This window comes from Castor canadensis, chromosome 10 (assembly GCF_047511655.1).
Source record: "Castor canadensis chromosome 10, mCasCan1.hap1v2, whole genome shotgun sequence".
Lineage (NCBI taxonomy): Eukaryota > Metazoa > Chordata > Mammalia > Rodentia > Castoridae > Castor > Castor canadensis.
Window position 1 is genome coordinate 65,242,250 of NC_133395.1, and position 21,143 is coordinate 65,263,392.

At 40.4% G+C, this 21,143-nt stretch overlaps 1 protein-coding gene across 1 annotated transcript in view; it reads left to right on the forward strand.

Moving 5' to 3' along the window:
• The window catches only part of Foxo1 (forkhead box O1), a 91,509-nt gene extending 71,290 nt beyond the window's left edge, over positions 1-20,219 (forward strand). The window contains exons 2-3 of the mRNA XM_020167516.2: positions 15,160-16,508; positions 16,982-20,219. Coding sequence (XP_020023105.2) covers positions 15,160-16,494 — 1,335 coding nt within the window. The 3' untranslated portion in view covers positions 16,495-16,508; positions 16,982-20,219. The remainder of the gene's footprint in view (positions 1-15,159; positions 16,509-16,981) is intronic.
• Positions 20,220-21,143: the final 924 nt, after the last annotated feature.

Sequence of the window (21,143 nt, forward strand, 5' to 3'; positions counted from 1 at the left end):
AGGAATGTCAAGAAGTGCATCATGCTCTGTGTGTGTATTTGATTGTGTGCACACTTCTGCACCAGCATGTGCTTATGCAGATTATCCCTGCAAAGCAAAAAGTCTTCAAGCTAAGGGAGGATTTTACTTTGTTTTGTTGTCTTTACTTTTTTTGTATGTATTAACACAAAATTAATATATTAAAGACTTTCATAAAAACCCGCAGTTAGAAATCCTGTTTAAGTCTATACCTTGAATGTGTTTCCTTGATGGATTCCTTTTATCCCAAAAGGAACCATTATTTTATGGAGCACATGTTGAAGAAAGCTGAGCTAGGCCATAATGTGTTGCTTTGTCTTACAATTACCTGGAGATGCTAGAGGAGATCTGAGTGGTTAGAGGAAAATGTGTTATTTGGGGTACCTGCAGCAGAGAGGTCTAGGGGGGTGTCTTACATGGGTAGTGGTGGGAGATGCTTTGGCAATTGAGACTAGCCTGTAGGGTGGGGTTGGATGGGCAGTTACAGAAGGAATATTTGTCATCATGTCACTGTATAGCATCATGCCCCTCGTATGTCATACTGAGGAGGTTTTTAGCCAGAACGTACCAAAGTCCTCAGTCTATATGGTCAGTCTGTATGGCCAACATTCTAAGACCATTTGTCAGCTGTGTTAGGCTATAGTAAGTAATGGCACTTATGGATGGACTTAGGATATCTGGTCCCAGAACACAAGGATGAATTTTGTCCTTTTAGTGTGGTGTTTGCTGAGGTGTATTCCTTGTGAGGATTTCTGCATCAACCCTGCTTCCACTGCCCTTTAAAAAATGTTTAATATTCACCTTTACTTGAAATTGTTGGTCTTACTAGATTGTCACTTAATGGAGGTATAAGGACTAGGAGGGCAAATGGTACAGGTGCCAGTGGCAGACTTCACACTTACGTCATGAATTAGCTCTCCTACTTCCTTTCTGAAGAAGTAAAACTTAACAAAATTCTTGTTTTGAAGTAACTTTGTTCCAACCAGGCAGAAATGATAGAACTCTTAAACTGAGGTAGCAAATCCAGCATCTTAGAACTGATCATGGATGTCACACTTGATCAGCCGCCCCCCCCCACCTCCATTCCCCCACCCTGGCCAGGAGCTACACCTGCTTCTCATCCAAACAGAGTTATTCCATGTTTTTGAGTTATTGAGTTATTGAGTGTAGATCAAAAATTCACCTACAGTATTTTTAAATCCAAGAGAAAGAAACTCTAAATTAACTGAGGCGAATTGTTTGGTTTGGTGAGGAGAATAAACTTATGCTAGTTAGGAGGGTTGCCTGGAAGAAGTGCTGTGAAATAGGTGGGAACAGTTAATAACCTAAGGTGTGGTATTTCTTTCAGCAAATATTCCTCAACCATCTCTCATGAAGTGATTGAATAAAGTATTAGACTGTTTTGTAAAATATTTGAGCTATCTGTTGATGCGTTTGTTTGATAGTAACTTTGACTTTAGGTGAGATTAGAAGTTGCATAGCAATAACTTATTTTGTAATGGGAAGAAATAAAAGCAGTCAGAGGCCAGAGCCTCTGGTGGTGGAAGAGGAAAGGTGGATGGAATCTGCAGATGGTAAGGTTTATCACCATGATCATCTGTTTTTATAATTGAATTCTGATGGGGAGGGAACCCACCTTTAAAATCTTCTCCAGAATTTAGGGTGGGTGTGTGTATGTGTCTCTATAGTGCTTTTCACAAGGATGGGGTCTGGTGGGAGATTATGGGGTAGTTTATCCTCTTACCTCTGCAGGCCAGCCATGGGTCAGTCTTGGCCCTGGATCCTCTTAACACACCTCTCAGAGTATTGACTAAGTCATGAGTAATTTGTTGTCACTTTATGCATGTTTATATTGAATAAGTCATGGTTTCATTGTAGGGTATTGTTTCCTTTAATTTCCTTTTTGCTGTTCAAAACAACCTGAAAGATGTTATGGTCAAGCCTAGACAATGATCTCAAGAAACAAAAATAAACTATCAAAACGTAAGAACCGAATTGGTATGCCAAATGTTGAGAATGATGAATAAAATGTGTGAAAACACAGTGGACTTCATGGGGAGGGAGACTCTTAAATAAGTTTTCAAAACAAACGATCCTGCCCCCCACTATTTGCCCTCCTGACTGTGAAAAAAATCAGAGATAAGGCCATGAGTTTCAAAACAGCCAAGCATCATATAAATCATAAATGACAAACAGCTGCATACTATGAAGCCACATCATTTTCAGAGTTAGGAAGTCCTAAGGGTGACACTTGTGTCTAGAATTCCACTTGCTACTTAAGCTGTGGCAGCATTATGTTAAGAAAGGAACTGGTGATGCCTTCTGGATGGGGGAAGTACCATCCAGACAAAAAAGATAGCAGTCTATTTTGTGTTGCTAAAATGAAATAGTTGAGACTATGCAAGGTATTAAGAAAAAAGGCTTACTATTCTGGTAGCTAGAAATTCCAAATTTCATGGTACCAGTTTTTGGCAACATGGTGGATGCTGCTACACAACATGGGTAGCATCACGTGATAGGAATGCCTGCAAGAGTGGTGAGAGGGGTGGGATTTGGAAAAGGTCATATGGCAAGAGTGGAAGCAAGAGACACGGACCCAGACTTTTTCTTTTATAACAGTTCCATTTCTCTGGAGAGCTAATCCATTCCTATGAGACCAGCATTAATCTGTTTACCATGGTATTGAAGATCATTTCTGAAATGGTCCCATTTTTCAATACCAATACATTGGGGACCAAGCTTCCAGCACATGAAGCTTTGGGGGAACAAACCACATCCAAACCATAGCCCATGCTTTTACTTATCAAAAATATCTTCCCATGCTCCAAGCAGAGCCATAACTCTCCTCTGTCATCATCAGGGTGGGAAGATATTTTTGATGCTTTGTTCTAGGTTCTGTGTTCTAGCTTATTCCGTGCTATTTCCCTTGCTCTTCTGTGTGGTGAACATAGGGTGAAATACATGTTCCAGCTTATGTTTTAAGTCTCAGTCTCTCTCTATCTCCCCATCTCCCCCTATTTCCCTCCCCCGTCCTCTCCCCACACTTCCCTCCTTTCTCCTGTCTTCTCTTTCCTCCCCTGTGACTGAACTGAGATATAGCCATATTAACTTCTTCTGTCATCACCAAATATGCCTTGCTAGTGTTTTTTTAAAGCATTTTCTCCTCATAGATGCTAATAACTAATACTCACTGGGCATTTTATATACACTGAGCATTTAATTCATTGAATACTGTTAGTAATTTGGAACCAAGACTCAAAGATCTCAAGTTAGACATCCAGGATCACTCAGACATACATGGTGGTGACTGACCATATTGAAATCTAGGTCTGTGTGTTGATAGAACACATATTCTTGAGTACTACCTAATATGCTCATCAATTTTGATTCATTTTCTGCTCCCACGTCACAATTCCCCTTCACCTTTTACCCAGCAAGATAAATCCTGCCTTTCCTTTGTGTCCCACTTCCAGTTCAGAGTCTTGTCTTAGAGTATCCTCCACCTGATGTTTTTGTGTTGCCAGCCTTCCAATGTTTAGTAAGACTGTGGATGTGGAGCAGGCCTCATGCCTCTGCTGTTTCCACAGTGCCTGGTATATAGTAGGGGCTCAGTAAATACCTGTTGAATGACATTGCATTGATCAGTATAAATTTATCAATATCTTCAAATCATAATGTATGTTATTGAAACTTGGATGAAGATAAATTAATTTCCAAAATGCTCAGTGGATTGAAATAACTTAATTTGACCCACTTCAGTTAGGCTCTGCCCATGTTCTTGATTAACTTTGGATAGATTTCTGGATGATAAAAATGAAGGTAAAATGTTATATTTGAATTCCTAATAATAAGGAAGACCTAGTCAGGGTCCTGTGAGAGCAGTCTGCTTGGAGAGGACCAACCAGACATGTTCTGTTCCAGCCCAAGTTCTCCACATGCTCTTTCTGAATAATCAGGTGTGTGTGTATATATGTAATTAACCAGTGTGATAACCCAACCTAGAAAACCCTGTAAAGAAGATAAATATTGATTTAATAACTACTTTGAGGACAAAAATGGTTATCTAAAATATTGGTGTCTGTCTTCATAAATTAACCAGTAGAAATGTATAATAGCTATTAAAGTGATTAAAACAAAACCTCTCTTTTGGGGTAGGGTATAGATAGGGAGGGTCCCACTGAAGAATGATGTTTTAAATTTTGTTCAGTCACTAACAATTCTGAACCATCCATTATACTCTTAACAGAATTTGACTAAATTACTGTTCTCAGTAATAAAAATACAGAAAATAGAGTTGGGGGACATGGCGCAAGTGGTACAATGCCTGCCTAGCAAACGTGAGTTCAAGCCCCAGTACCCACCCCCCCAAAGTATAAATACAGAAAATAAATTGAAATACCAGAAAACGTGTTTGGAGAAAAGTGATCTTCTAGGAAGCTGAAATGTTGAAGGGATCTGGGAGATTGCTGTTACTGTCATGTCTAGTTTAAATATCTGTGACTGTGAGCGAACAACTCTAGAAAACATAGGAATTTTGTTTTAGAATGTCATGAATTTCTTGGAGTTTCTAACATACTTGAATTGTTAGTATTTTTACATTTATAATATGCTTTGTATTTTCCAAACATGTTCTCGTTTAGTCTTCATAATACACCTTTGGGTTATGTACTACTAAGGCATTAGGCCATCATATAATACAGACTCATATGCACAGTTAATGGTCTAACTGGGACGCAGATGTCCAGGCCCTTTCTACTGAACTATACTGGCAAATGTGTAATTTCAAGGAAAGTGAAGAGAAGCTCTCCCTGAATGTTTGTGTGCATAATGAGTCACACATATACATATACAGTGGGGGAAAACTATAATTGTAGTGTAGAGTATCCTTGAATATAGCTTAGAAAAGATTTTTAAAAATTGTGCCATGTGCAAGATTCCAGCCACAGTAGTAGCTTTTCAGTTTCCTTTTGGAGGAAATTCAAAGTGATAATACTGAACACAGTGAGGATTGCAATTCCAAAGAGGTGCTTAAAGTTTACCATCACTAATTTTCGAATTGGCTGAAACTTTCTCATTTTCCACTAGAAATTGTTTGTTCAACCTTTCTTTCATTCATTCTTCCTTTGATAGTTTTCTGCTTTTTTTTTTATTAGCATGTTATTGTTGTATTGGGGGTACATTGTGACATTTACAAATGTTTTACAATATATCATAGTTGAATTCACCCCCTCCATCATTTTCCTTTATCCTCCCTCCACCCCATTCCTGGAATAGTTTCAACAGGTTTCATTTATGAGTATACAATATTTCCACCACATTCACCTTCTTACCCTTTCCTTATCCACTAAGTTTTTAAGGTAGAGCTAACTATAAAGAATTCTCTTTGGGTTTTTTTGCTGATTATTTTGGAGATGCAGTCTTGCATGGTTGGCTGACTTCCAACCATGATCTTCCTGATCTTAGTCCCCCAACCAACAAGTATGTGTGGTCATTGCATTTTAGGAGATCAACACCTTCTTAAAAATGATATGCATAACTTGCAAAGGCAACTGTGAGGTTTTTATCTTTGGAGATGTATAAGAGTAGTCTTGTACTCTAAATTCATGCTGTAATATTGTTTATGTTTCCAAAATAAGACATGGGTTCAAGCTGCAGTGTTAAAATAAAAAGTTGGATAAAAGGAAACTGCCCAAATGGTAAGCTTTGCCAACCTCTTAAGTGGAGACCTGCAGGTGATTCAGAGATCCTTTTTGTCCGACCTGACATGCTCCCTTATCTCTAGAACCCAAAGAATTCACAGTGGGATGTCTCAGATCATCTGAATCTGGCCCACAGCCATCCTAGAGCCTTCTATGTACCCTTAGCTCAGGCATAGTCTTGGCAAAGCACCTTCTCCCGGGCTCTCTCTGCTTGACCTGAGACCAGCTTGAGGCTATACATCCTACTTTCTTCTTCAGTTTAGCTTTCAAACAGAGGTGAAAATGCTGCTTACAGCATGAGTGCTTACATTTGGGCAGAAAATAGGTCTTGCAAAGCTAGGTCTGTGCTTGTAGGGAGGCATGCTTTGGGGTGGACACATTATGGGGGCCCTTGCTTCTGTACGCCTTTGAGAAACTTAAAACACTTGTTTGCAGGTCTTTTGGAGTCCAAGAGGCGTGGGTTTCTATTGGTGCTGAGGGAGCAGCAGTTTGTGAGGAGGCTGTTAGTCTTTCTGCGCTATTCAGAAGGAGTTGTAGAGAGTGGGACTGTTGCAGACCTGTTGGATCTCAGAGTAGGATTGCCATCTACTTACTGGTATGGATCCCTGATGTCTGTTGGAGGCCTAGGAACAGCCCTGGCTTGGGTTCAGTGTCCCATGATTGGGGGTATTTTATTTTAGCACAATCCTGGGCCCAAAATTGTTGTGCTAGTGTTAGGTCAGTCAATGAGTTTTATTTGGGGAAAGTAGCAGCATCCCCCCACAAAACAAAAACAAAAACGTATCTACTTAACAGTCATGAGTCATTGTTGCCAGAAAAATAGGCAAGCTGATGTCAAGATTCTATATAAGCCTCACAGGAAAACCCTACATTGCAAATAATGTGTAATTCAGAGTGTTCTACTTTATAGCAGTTTGCTGCTTTTTTTGTAATGAGTATTATTATATCTGGGTCCCCAAATAGGAAAAAAAACCAGATGCACCTAGACTGTGTAGTTTATTCCACTTGCTAAGAGTTAGAAGTTCTTAAACAGACTGTGTTCAATGGAGTAAGTCTTTCCTAGACTTTTTCAGACAATAAGTATATTTAAGATAAAAAGCAATTCTAGACAGACATCAAATGAGTGGAATATTGTTCTAGAGATTTTAATCTGTCAGTTTCAGGTTTTTGTTTCTTTGGGTTCTTTGGTTATTATTGGAGTTTGAACTCAGGGACTATAGCAGTTAATGTACCATTAACTACTATAATAAACAAGTGGAATAAAAACTGCAGGAGGACTCAAACAGTCGAAGCTTTTTTTTTCTTTTTCTTTTTTTGTGGTACTATAGTTTGAACTGAGGGCCCCTTGCTTACTAGCCAGGTGCTCTACCACTTGAGCCACACCCCACCCCCTTCCATCAGATTTTTCATTGGCTTTTGTGAACAATTCAGGGCACACACTGTGAATAACACATTTCTCTAACATGAACAGGATGAATGGGCTCATCACTATAACTCTGACAAAATACTGTAAAATTCATTTTAGTCCTTCAAAATTTAGAGAACTTTAAAACTATTCTAAGTATTGATATGCTGTGCTTCCTTTTATGCCAAATTAAAGTTGTTCAGAAGAGAATAGATCCTAATGTGCTATTTGTTTTGGGGTTTTATTTTGTTTTGCCTTATTCTTGTTGTAGCCAAATAGATGAGGTAGTTAATTGCATTGTAATGCTGTGTGTTTATACAACCATTGCAAATTAGAAAAATGGTATGGCCTGTAAAATAGACAAAGATTTTCATTAGGAAACAGCAGAATCACTTTAGCAACAAATGAGTTTCCTCTTAATATTTTCCTAGGTAGGGTCTATATATCTGAGACAGCCATTTGGCAAGAGCAGCAAAAGGAGTCTGTATTCCGGGCAGTTAAATAAATTGAAGTTGTAGAAAGGAGGGGCTTCTTAGATCACCAGATGGATTGGGTGAGGGAATCGTGGTTGTCTGCTGTGGACTCGGCACTACCTGGCGTCTGTGCCTCCCCAAGGAGGAGGTGACTTAGTGCGTTAAAGTGCTGCCGGAGATACCTACATGCTCCATGGAACTGAATTAATCCCGGGAGAACAAGCTGCACTTTGAAATCCTTGGTAGACCCTAGATCCCTCAAAAAATAATAATAGGGAGGGAGTAGGGAGTAGAGATCAAGGCATTTAAAAGATTTTATTTAGATAAGTGAAATTTAGTCTCTGGGTAACTGTCACTGGAGCCTTATTAGCCAAGGTTGATGACACTCATGGAAAGTTGGCCTGCTGGCTTGTGTGGCAGTGTTAGGCCAAGCCTATGAAGTGTCAAGGGGCTTGTTTTCCAGTCTGTTTAAGCAACAGCAATTTAAAGGAAGATTATAGGAGGACAGTGATTAAGAAAAATGCCTGGTAGCTGGGTGTCAGTGGCTCACACCTATAATCCTAGCTTCTTGGGAAGCTGAGATTGGGAGGAATATGGTTTGAGGACAGACTGGGGAGGGTTTGCAAGATCCTCATCTCCAGAATAACCACAGCAAAATGGATTGGAGGTGTGGCTCAAGCAGTAGAGCACTTGCTTTGCAAGCCTTTAGCCCTGAATTCAAACTCAGTCCTACCTCCCACCCACCCCCATCCCCATAAAAAGGCGCGGTGATCTGGAATAGAGAGGAATGTTTTTGCATCAATTTCAACTTCACCTGGGTTGTTTTGGGATTTGTCTTTAGCGTACTTCATTTCTGATAGTGCATAGAACATATGACGTTGAATGATAGAGGAGATTTCCATTTTTACATTCTGAAAATAAAGTGTTGTGTCCTTTCACAAAACTGTAGCTTTCTTTGGTACAGGGCTTTCCTGTGGGATACAGTTAAATTTTATTGTAAAGAGAAAGGGCTGCACTTTTCTTTTTATTACTGCCTCCTGAGAAGTAAAAACTTGAAATAGTTAGTATCACTTAGTATGTTTTCTGTTTCATTCTGAAGGTTTTTCTTAAATTCTAAACATAAGATGTTAAGGGCTGAAATGCTCTTCTGTAATAGACTTTGACTAATAAGGTTCTGGCAAGCCTCAGAGCATCCTCTGCCTACTGCAGAGCTTCCTCCTAATTTTATAGGTCAGTGGTACCTCTATCTTCCATCTTGTTTCTTTATACCATGGACTCATTCACTTGCAACTCATCTCCTTACCAAACATTTTGTCCGACAATATATATGTTATTGAACTTCCTGTCCCTCCCCCCTCTAGGGGACTCTTTTAGCATTTGTTTTCATAAAGTAAATGGTCAAGGGTGCTAGTGTTTGGGAAGGAGCATCATTCTCATAATGGCCATCCCAGATGTGTTCTCTCATTAGTCCACTAGTGTGTCTCCCTCTCCTTGAACAACCTCACGGACATACTTGGTGCTGATGTAGGTCACCAAAAAGTTGACAGAATATGCTAAATATTCAGAACTTTAAATCTTCCCGTGGGGGAGAAAACACAATTTTTCTGTAAATGAAGGATTAACAGTTCAGCTGTGAGGACATGGAAATAAGCCTAGGGAAGCCTGTTAAACAGGAAGTTTGTGATGAATGACTTAATCAAGTTGGAACCATTCATGATGGCTTAAAAATTCCTGTTTATATATTACTTTACTTCCTATAACAAAATAGCCAGTGTTCATTGTATTAACCTAATGATGTACAAAGCCTTTCTGTGCATGCTACACCATCCAGACCCTTACAGTCCTCTGATGTGTCCATGGCTGATTACAGGTGTAAGAGCTGATGCGCCGTGAGATGACTGACTTACTCAGCTGGCAACTTGGGTCCTGTCTCAACAGGCATCTGTCACATACATGGCTTCTCATGACACTCATGAGTTCTTACCTGTGTCTTTTTGGCACTGTTTTACACGAGAGCATAATCTCTGCATTCTTTGCTCAATGAAGGCTGCTTTAATGTAGTCATATGTTCCTTTGTTGTGGGGGGAGCATGATTTGAGTCACAAAGCAGTTTTGAGTTAAATGTATATGTAGTGGTTTGAGAATCTACAGCTCCATATTGGATTGGCTAGGAAAGGACCTTGCTTAAGGGTGTTAGATCAGATGACCTTCAAAGTGGTTTTCAGTTTATGAGGCCACTGGTCTGTGTCCACAGGTCTAGAATCACTAGAGAAATGCTAGGACCTCAGTGCAAACATAGTGGCCTGCAGGATATTCACACAAGGCATGGATTTTGGGAAATAAATTCAACTTTAGGGAAGGACCTCAGTCATAAGTATGTATGTAGATTAGCTGTCCATAGCAGGTCTTCTGTTCTAACACCTCTTTAAGTCAAATTACATGCTGTCTGTTGACAATATGTGCCTATTGACATTACTTGTGAAAACAAAAATTGACTGAAAGTCACATGTTTTCCTCCTGTTTGTAAGCAGACTAGATTAATTTTTAAAGTTTTATTAGCAACTATAATGGGAACTCTGTGTTTGTTTTCACTTGTGGAAGTGTAGGAAGAGGTGGTGTAAAAGAGAAGAAGCAGGAGGAGGGAATCAAGGCCACCCGGGGAGTCTGCACACAATGAGAAAGTTCGTAGAAATTAGATAAATGCTTTGGAAAAAATCATTTGTATAGCATTTTAAAAGGATCCTAGAATGACTCCATTTAGTTACATATTCCAGTCTCTTAGTGTGAAGTTCTTTTTGTTGGGTCTGGTGGCTGTTGCCCACTCCCTTATGTGGGTGGTGGCAGTTCCAGGCAGCTGGGGGTCTCTGGGGACCTTTCCATTCTCCTTGTGAGTCCGCATAGCCTCTTTATAAACAGGCTTTCCCTGGGACAACGTGTGCATCTAAAATTCACACATCAGCTGCTATGGTTTCCTGACATAAAGAAGAACTCACTGGAATAAAAGCAAATCATGTATAAATTTATTACCCGTTAAGTTAGAAAATGAGTTTTGTAGACTCGCAAACAAAATTATTTTTTACTCCTTCAAGGTATAGACATGTAACTTCAGTCTTATGTGTGTTCTTTTGATTCTCCTTAACAATGGTGGATCCAAAAAGGTGGTTTGATCAGCCAACAGCAGTGTTGCAGGTAGAATCATATAACCATGCTTTGAGCTCTAACTGGAAAAATAATTTTCATGCTTCAGTTTCCTCATTTCTAAAATGGGGCTAAGAGCACCTGTTTCATAGGACTGTTCCAAGAATGGAATGAGATGAAGTAACAGTAGTAAACTGTGAAGTAAAAGGTAGGCGTTAGATAGAAAGGCCAGAGTTGCTTGAGCAGGATGTACTCAGCCAGAGTTGGTTTTATCGTATTTTTGGTTGAACATAAAAATCTAAGGTGTCTTAGGCCCACCAAGCGAAACCAGCCACAGTGGGAAGACCCCAGCTGATAGGTGGTGGTCTCCAGACAGGCTGAGGTTAGAAGACAGGATTCAGGGAAGCTCAGTGTGAACAGGGATGGTGAGGAACCAGATCTAGCTTAGCTCTCAGTGGTGGGGCAGACTGCTGTCATTGGGATCAGTTCATTTTTTCAACTCAGCCCTTAGGGGTATGGTTGGGGTAGTGGGAGGTACAAAAAGTTTTCTATACTTGATTCAGAGTTAGTTCTGTGCTCTTGATTTTCGTTGAGGCTTTCGGCTCCTAGAAGTCTACTAGTGGTTTCTAATTTTTTTTAAAATCACATACCCTTTTTGATGCAACAAATGTATTACATGTATTATTTAACACATTCTTTAATATGAGTTTTAAAAGACTGAAATGAAAATCTTAAAGTAAAAATATTAAAGATTTCCTGCTACACATAAGTGGCTGGTGATTGTTGCTTTAGACTGTGGGGTAAGAATATCCTGGGGAGGGCAGGTATAAAATGACCGTGTTCTGTATTTTCAGGGACAATCCTATGTGTCATTTGCTGTTCTTTTGAGTGTGTTTAGGTAGACTTGTTTTCTGCCTGGAGGGCAGGCTCTGTGGTTAATTCTTTCTTGTGTCCTTTCCTGCTCCTAGCACAAAATAGGTTCCAATGTATTTTGAATTGTCATGAATTGGTCCATGAATGGATGGATAAGAAGTATGTAGTATGTAAGACATCACATCTTCCTTGTGATGTTTTTTGTATGCCAGTAAACTTCATTAAATACATCTTGTATGTAGAACATCTGTTAGGGGATATGAGATTAGAAATTAAAAACAAGTTAAGGACTGGAAGAATGACTCAATCAGTAGAACACCTGCCTACCTACTAAGCACAAAGCCTTGAGTTCAAACCCAATACTGCCAAAATATTTTTTTTGAAAGTCTTCTTGCTCTTAAGGAGCTTGGAATCTAGTCTATAAAGGATATAGAATAGAATACTTAAGCAGAGCGTCAGAGCAGGTTAGACACATAATACACCAGGTCCATGTCCAGGGCACCCATCCCCCACCTGGAACTTGTTAGTTTAGGCTTCCAGAGAATGCACTGCACTGCCTGGGACGGCCAGGCACACAAGTGGCAGCAGGGATGTGTGCAGAGACTTATGAATGGGCCCAGAAACCAGCTCAGTGCCAGCAGAAAACCTGCAGTCTGCAGAGAAATGTGGCTAGTGGACAGGAGATTGGCTGACTTGGCTCTTTCTCTAATAGCATCATGCAGAAACACAGGAGTTGGGTAAGCGATTGACAGTGTAGGTAGGAGCTTTGGTCCTCACCCCCTGCCTCTTTCCTCATAGAGTAGTTGTTGGAACCTCAAGAGCCCCAGCAGTCACAGCTGCTCTGTTGCAGACCCACACATGACCAGCTCTCGTCTAGCCTCAGCAGAGAAGTGCAGATACAACATTGGTAATGGTGGCATGTATTTTCACAAATCACCTCTCCAAACCCTGCTACCCTTAGCAATCATAGCTTCTTTAATGTCCTGCTGGCCGTGTGAAAAACAGGAATTTATGTAACAAGTCCTGGACAGCAAAGCTTTTCCTGTCCAAAAAAAAAAAATTTTTTTTAATTGTTGGCAAAGTTAGTAGACAACTGTGTTACTCAAAGAGCGACCTGAAATGTCCTCTTAGAAAAATATGCAGTGTGATGTTTTGATAAGTAAGGGATTGCTGTGGCTTCCTTTTTTATTTTATTTCTTCTGTTTTTTAAGGGCTTAGTAGTGAGTGTATACCCCACCTCAGTTAGTGAACCTTTTCAAAGATTGCATTATTATGTCTCTGCAGTCTTGTTAAAAGTGCCCAGCAACTGTACTTGCCAGTGGTTTGACAGAATCATCTTGGGGATCATAGAACTGCACTCCCACCTGTCAGTGTAGGCAACCAGGAAGCTGCTTTCTGGGAAGAGCTTCCTCCCCCTTTATCATTAACTAATTGTGACAAGAACAGGAGCCAAGCTTCCTCTACTCCAGAGGATTCATTGGAGCTTATCTGTGTGTCTGTTGTGTTAAAAGAACGAAAATGTCATGATGGAATATTACACAAATGCCCAGCCATCCCAACATGTAGACAGTGTTACAGGGTGCAGGGTCACAGTGCTTGGCTGTATTCCAGCCCACCCCAGTTAGGTTGCTGCTTTAAAGGAAGAATTGAGAATTTGGGTTGCTGGTATTGGTAGGCACAACAGATGAGGCTGTGACTGTGCATGTGAAAGTGTGTGAGTGTGTGTGTGTGTGTGAGAGAGAGAGAGAGAGAGAGAGAAAACATAGACTTCTCCATAGAATTTTTGGAATCTCTTGGGAATGAAATAGAATATGAGAAGGAGGATCTTGTATGGAGTTCAAGCCCCCTATTCCTTCCTCATAGTATGCTTGGAGTTAGGAATAGATCGCCAGTGGGAAAGAAGTGGTTAGACTTGGAAACAGGAGACTTGCACTACCACATGACCACACACCTGCCCAGTATCCAACCAGAAACTCCTTTTGGGCATGTCTGACTGCTCTTGCGGTGCACTCTGTTGGAAGGCCTTGTCATATAGCAGCTGTGTTACAATCCTTGGGCGAATTGAGGGTCAGAGGGCATTTTGAAATGTGGCTCTCTCAGCTCTAACTCTTGGGCCTCTTTCTGACTTTTTTCTATCTCTTTTTAGAAGGTGAGATCTTCAGTCCACTCCTTTTCTGTTTTCTATCTCCTTTGAAGGAGAAAAGACATCTTAGGGTTGTCTGGGAGCTAAGCCCCATCCTGCTGTGCAGAGAGACTCTGCTCTAGTACAGTGGTTGGCACTTGAACATCTTTGTCCCAAGTCAGTAGCATGAGGATGTGGGCATTGTGGCTGCCTCCCTGGGTGACCACAAATCCAGCCAGAGCCTTTTTTGTGGTCCAAGAAGGGCCAAGGATGCCTGGGCAGCTGAATGAGCCTTACACCCAATTGACAGAGGAGGCCAAGAAGCCTTGGGGCCTTGAGCATAGCTCTGCTCCAGTCTTGGAATGAGGTCCCTGAAGACTGAGGCTGCCAAATGAATAGGTAGTGACTATACAGGCCAAAAACTCCTTCTTAGGAGTTCAGAGTATTTCCCACTTCTTTCCCAGCTTTGCATACCCCGACCTACTTCTCCCAAATGTCAGCAGTCTGCCCACATCTTGAGCGGGAGAATCAGATTAAGGCCTCCTTGCCTGCTGCAGAGGGCTAAGAAACTATGACCTCTTTCCCATGTACTTGCAGTTGTGGATTTGTACAGATAGCACCTCTAAGCTTCACACCCACCAAATAGGAGCAGAGAAGCACAACTTAAAATTATGTTTTCCACCCCTGCTTCCCCTCTGTGCTTGTCTTGGGACAGAGTGCAACTCCTCATCAATATCATGGAGTTAATTGGCATACTGCTGGTGATTGGGGTAGAGCAGTATTTTTTTTTAATTTAAATTTTTCCCTTTTTTTTTTTTGGCAGGTTAACTTTCTCAAAAAAAGAATAATTTTTCCTTATATTCATTTATGTTTGCCTAATTGTCTTTCAAGGTGTAAATGGATTTAGGTCTCACTAGTTTTCAATCTTTTTAGTCTTGAGTAGGAATATATCTTGCTTAATCTTGTTTTTTACCATAATCAGATGAGCTCAGTGATACAGAACCTTTTACTTTGTTTAAATGTTATATGTTTCATCTTAAGAGAATTTGCTCAGCTACAATACTATATCCATATCAAAACACCACCAGTGGAATTGGAAGAGTTTTTGGTGGCACTTTGATATGGATATAGTATTGTAGCTGAGCAAAATTTTAGTGCTTTTAAAACCAGTTCCTACAATTTCCCCATAAAATAGGGTATAAGTTATTTATAATCATGCTTGCTTAAAGATACAGATTTGTTTTTAAGATTTACTTTTTTCTACCCTTGTTTGAGATCTTTTGTGGTGAGTTTAGAACTATTATGACTGTTCAGATTGAAATCTGTACCATAACCATAAAAGGTTACCTATCTTTTATATAATACATATTGAATAATAAATTTTCCAAATGGAGAAGTATTGCACTTCTAACTTGGTATTTTGCTTTACAGAATTCAATTCGTCATAATTTGTCTCTACACAGCAAGTTCATTCGTGTGCAGAATGAAGGAACTGGAAAAAGTTCTTGGTGGATGCTTAATCCAGAGGGCGGCAAGAGTGGAAAATCTCCCAGGAGGAGAGCTGCATCCATGGACAACAACAGTAAATTTGCTAAGAGCCGAGGCCGAGCTGCCAAGAAAAAAGCATCCCTTCAGTCTGGCCAGGAGGGTGCCGGGGACAGCCCTGGATCTCAGTTTTCCAAATGGCCTGCGAGCCCTGGTTCTCACAGCAACGATGACTTTGATAACTGGAGTACATTTCGCCCTCGAACTAGCTCAAATGCTAGTACTATTAGTGGGAGACTTTCTCCCATTATGACGGAACAAGATGATCTGGGAGATGGGGATGTGCATTCTCTGGTGTACCCACCATCTGCTGCCAAGATGGCTTCTACTCTGCCCAGTCTGTCTGAGATAAGCAATCCTGAAAACATGGAAAACCTTTTGGATAATCTCAACCTTCTCTCATCCCCAACATCATTAACTGTTTCAACCCAGTCTTCACCTGGCAGCATGCTACAACAGACTCCATGCTACTCCTTTGCACCGCCAAACACCAGTCTGAATTCACCCAGTCCAAACTACCAAAAATACACATATGGCCAATCCAGTATGAGCCCTCTGCCCCAGATGCCTATGCAGACACTTCAGGACAGCAAATCAAGTTATAGACTGAATCAGTACAACTGTGCACCAGGACTCTTGAAGGAGTTACTTACTTCTGACTCTCCTCCCCATAATGACATTATGTCACCAGTTGATCCTGGGGTGGCCCAACCCAACAGCCGGGTCCTGGGCCAGAATGTGATGATGGGCCCTAATTCAGTCATGCCAACCTATGGCAACCAGGCATCTCATAACAAAATGATGAATCCCAGCTCCCATACCCACCCTGGCCATGCCCAGCAAACATCTGCGGTCAACGGGCGGGCCCTGCCCCACCCCGTGAACACCATGCCACACACCTCAGGTCTAAACCGCCTGACCCCAGTGAAGACACCTTTACAAGTGCCTCTGCCCCACCCCATGCAGATGAGCGCCCTGGGTGGCTATTCCTCAGTGAGCAGCTGCAATGGCTATGGCAGGACCGGCATCCTTCACCAGGAGAAGCTCCCAAGTGATTTGGACGGCATGTTTATTGAGCGCTTGGACTGTGACATGGAGTCCATTATTCGGAATGACCTCATGGATGGAGATACCTTGGATTTTAACTTTGACAATGTATTGCCCAACCAAAGCTTCCCGCACAGTGTCAAGACGACAACACATAGCTGGGTTTCAGGCTAAGAGTTAGCAAGCAGGTAAGCTCACCCTAATATCAAAAGGCCCTTTGAAAAATAGAACTTAAGTGAGGAACACAGTAATTTGCCTTGTTCCTTCCATGATTAGGCCTTTTTTTTTTTTTTTTAACATTGCCCAACTGCCCCTTACAGAAAGAAAGGGATCTTTTATCATTCATTCTCTGCTTTTTTTTTTAAGCAGCTTACCAATTTTCCTTTTGACTTAAATATAAAGAAGCTTCCAACTACTTTGTAGATTTTCTTTTAACAGTTTGATGGCTGCATCTTTTTAGTAGCTCTTTAGTAAATGAATGTGTTTGATACAAATCAAATACTGAAGGTTTTTTTTTTAAGTGGAGTTTTCCCTATTGAATGATTTTGAGCTATTTGAGAAAATTCTACCTTCCCCTAAATATGTCTGTCACTGTCTAGTTTGTTGATTTTAATTCAGCTATATTTTCATTATATATGTGTGTGTGTGTGTTTTTTCCTAGGCTACACTTAAGTACTTCAGTTTGTCGTGACAGCAGGAACTGAAAGAAGCAGTCCAAAGATGTCATTTACCCCTCCTTTTTAGTTTTCTTGACTTAAAAAAAAAAATTCTTCCTTTTTTCCTTTCGTCAGACTTGGCAGCAGAGACACTTTTCCTGTACAGGATGTTTGCCCAATGTTTGCAGGTTATGTGCTGCTGTAGATAAGGACTGTGCCATTGGAAATTTCATTACAATGAAGTGCCAAACTCACTACACCATGTAATTGCAGAAAAGACTTTCAGATCCTGGTGTGCTTTCAAGTTTTGTATATAAGCAGTAGCTACAGAATTGTATTTGTGTGTGTGTGTGTGTGTGTGTGTGTATTGTTTTTTTCTAAATATTCATTTGGTCCAAGGAAAGTTTATACTCTTTTGTAATAATACTGTGATGGTCTCATGTCTTGATAAGTTAAATTTTTCTTTGTACTACCTGCATTCTGCTGAAGTGACGAATCACAAAGAACTGAGCTCTCCATTGTGCGCCTCACTTGAAGCGGCTCTGGACCTGTTCACGTTGCCACAGGATTCACATGAGAACCAAGTAGCCTGTTATCAATCTGCTGAATTAATGGACTTTCAAACTTTTGGGGGAAAAAAAGGTTAAATGCCAGCCTTGTACAGGTCTTTTCTATTTTTTTGTCTGTTTATTTTGTTATTTGCAAATTTGTACAAATACTTATAATGGTTCTAATTTCCAGATAAATGATTTTTGATGTTATTGTTGGGACTTGAGATCATTTTTGGAATAGATGTCGAACTGTAATGTTTTCTTAAAACCAGAGTCTACTTTGTTACATTGTCAGCTTGTGAATTTGTGGAATCACAGGTATTTGGGGGCAGCATTCATAATTTTCATTTTGTATTTCTAACTGGATTAGTACTAATTTTATACGTGTTTAACTGGTTTGTACACTTTGGGATGCTACTTGGTGATGTTTCTGACTAATCTTAAATCATTGTAATTAGTACTTGGATACTCAACGTTTCTGGCCCTATTTGGGCAGGAAAGTGCTATATAGTTATGTACACTTTGCATTTCGTATTTAGAAGAACTTGATATGTTTTTATGTATGTATTTTTAAAAACTTTCACCTGCTTCTACTACCCTGTGAACTGTGTGCACCACATAGCGTCAAGTCTTCTGATAGATGCCTGTGTGTTGCGTTGTTAAAGTTATTCCTGGGAGGCCTCATAATGTTTGTTGTTTAGAAAGGGAGAGTCTCATCTAAAACTATTTTTCTGTCTAGTTGGGGGTTTTGATCATCTTAACCATTCTGAGTGGCTCTTTAGCAGAAGATTCTTTCATAAGTCTGTGTTACTATTTTGGTCCAGGTGTGTGTGGCGGTGGGACGTTCTGTAGCTCTACCATGAGGAGTCATGTCAGTCCTCAGTCTCCATCCCTCTACTTTTTGTCCTGCAAAGTTTAAATGAAGGAGAAGTTTAAAAATGGGACTCCAGAGTGCTTTGTGTTCATAAGTACAAATGGCCACCAAGTGAAATAGAAGTAGTTAAAAAAAATTGGGGCAGTTTGAAAATCAGCTATAGGTTGTACATTTGTTTTAAAAGCCTTAGCTTAAATTAAGAATTTGAGAATTTCTTCAACCTTTAGTACCTTAAACTATCACTGTGACCATTGTATCTTAATACTTTATAGTTACCTAATTGGCTTTGTCTCTGATTCCATCCATCAGTGTTTCCAAGTCATGTGCAATGCCAAAAGTCATCAAAGTGAGAACATAACAAAGCTCTTCTCAGCTTCCTGAGAAGGCGCTGATGTCTGTGCATACAGCCCTCATCATACTGACTGCTTCTTCTTAGATGTTAAGTCTGTCTCCATAAGCTTAGTTTTTCCTACATGTTAACAAGAACATGTGTTCCTAATAGAGTTCCCACAGTAGTCCAGCTATGCTATAAGCTTCTCACTGTGGCTTTTCCTATTTCACACATTTATTGAGTAGCCACCCCTCTAACCATCAGGGCTCATTTTTAAAAACCTTAGTTCCTCCCAGCAGTGCCTCCTGCATATGTAATAGAGCTTGCTGGCATTCTCGCACTCTTGTCTCACTTCTATTCCCACATCTTCTCACTTTCCTCCCTCTCACACTATTGCTTCACCATTATAGAAGGAGCCTCAGAACTCCTATTCACTCATTGTAGAGGTGGCTACAGCCAAAATCATTGTTAAAATTGTACTACTGCAAAGAGTGGCTTTTGAAAGATGTTTCGTCCCTGATTCTGTAAATCTCCCCCACCTCCATTTTTCTTTGTGTCAGAATTCTGCCATGAATCATGGATAGCTATATGGGGCACACTAAGTACAGGGAAAAGTGTCTTGTCTGATTTGAAAGCAAATATCATGTGGCCTCTGTGAGTTCTTTTGCTGTAAGAATACTGACTTTCTGGAGTAATTAGTATATTATTGTACATGATAGCTTTGTGAAAAGTGCAAATGATATCACCTATGCAGCCTTGTTTGATTTATTTCCTCTGGTTTGTACTGTTATTAAAAGCATATTGTATTATAGAGCTATTCAGATATTTTAAATATAAAGATGTATTGTTTCCGTAATATAGATGTATGGAATATATTTAGGTAATAGATGCATTACTTGGAAAGTTCTGCTTTGACAAACTGACAAAGTCTAGGTCAATTAGCAAATGTTGTATCCCAGTGAGCGGCAAATCAATGGAACACCCCGAGAAGAGGATAAGGACATTCAGATGGAAACAGTTCTCCAAAGGTTACAATTTGGACTTACTCAACTGCTGGATATGTTACCAGTATCCCCCAACCCCCCAAAACACTTGAAATTCTTAGTTTCAGCTCTTAAGAATTCTTAATTTATAACTGATTTTAAATGAGAAGTTTCTCTTGTAGTTTTAGTTGGGTGTAATCATTCAGTTAAAAAAAAAAAAAAAGTAATGTGGTTTATGCAAGCAAAGCAGCCTGGCATTACAGTCAGCCCTCCTCAAAGTGGGGCCCAGCCTGGCACTGTGGCCAGGGATGGCCTCATAAATCCCATCAGGATAGAGTCACACCCTCCCACGTTTTGCCACCTGAGTTTAGTAACAGTGCAGATTTTATGTCCCTGTTCCAATACTCTCTGAGAAGTGCCTGATGATGCTGATGTACTTACAGACACAAGAACAATCTTTGCTATAATGTATAAAGCCATAAATGTACATAAATTATCTTTAAATGCTTTCGTGTCTTTCTTTCCTAATTGTTCTGAATAAGCTCTTGATTAGGAATATTTTTTAACTTTTAATAAGTTACTTGAATTAAACCTTGCCAACCACAGTGCCATGGGTTTTTTTTTTTTCCAAATTTGGTATTTCCTTTGGAGGAAAGGAGCAACAGTTCCTATAGAACCAAACCATGGCCCCCTGAGATAAAGCAGTGCAGTCTCTGATAACAAATAGTCCTGGAGTGCTTTGGCTCTGGAATGTTGTCATTCCAAGTACTCAGGGCAGAAGCGCCATGAAGGCAGGAAATAGGGCCCTGGCAAGGCAGCTGCAGGGCAGGTGCTGAGCAGTGTGGAGGTGATGGCTTTCCCAGGCCAGAGGTTTTCCTGTCCCAACTGTATGTCTTACTGGAGGAGGAGGATTGGTCCTCTCAGTGATGAGGGATCAAGTTCACTCTTTTCAGAAAACACCTGAAGGTTGAGCTGGGATCCCAGTAAAGTGGTTACAACATGTTTTTGAACAAGGATGAAACCCAGTCTTTCTTCTTCTGACTCTGCCAGGCAAACGATTGGATGAGTTAAGAGTAACAAGGAAATAGGCTGTTCTCATGTTTATCTGTTTAGACGCCAGAAGGTCACTTGACTTTCAGGGTGTTTGTTTTCCCTCTTCCTGCAGCAGGACTCCCTTCTTTAAAGATACAGTGATCAAAAGCCCAGTGAATTGAAGGGACGAAAGCATCTGCTCCCAGATCCAGAGACTCATGCAGATCATCTTGAGAACTACTGATCTAGTCCAAATGTAAGAAAAAAATGCCTTGATTGTGCCTACTACCAGCACTCAAACCTGCTGGCTCCATTCCTGATGGTCAGTACATTTACACAAAAACATGCCTCTAGTGTCATTTCTTGAGACTAGTCCCCAAGTTTGACGTTACTTGA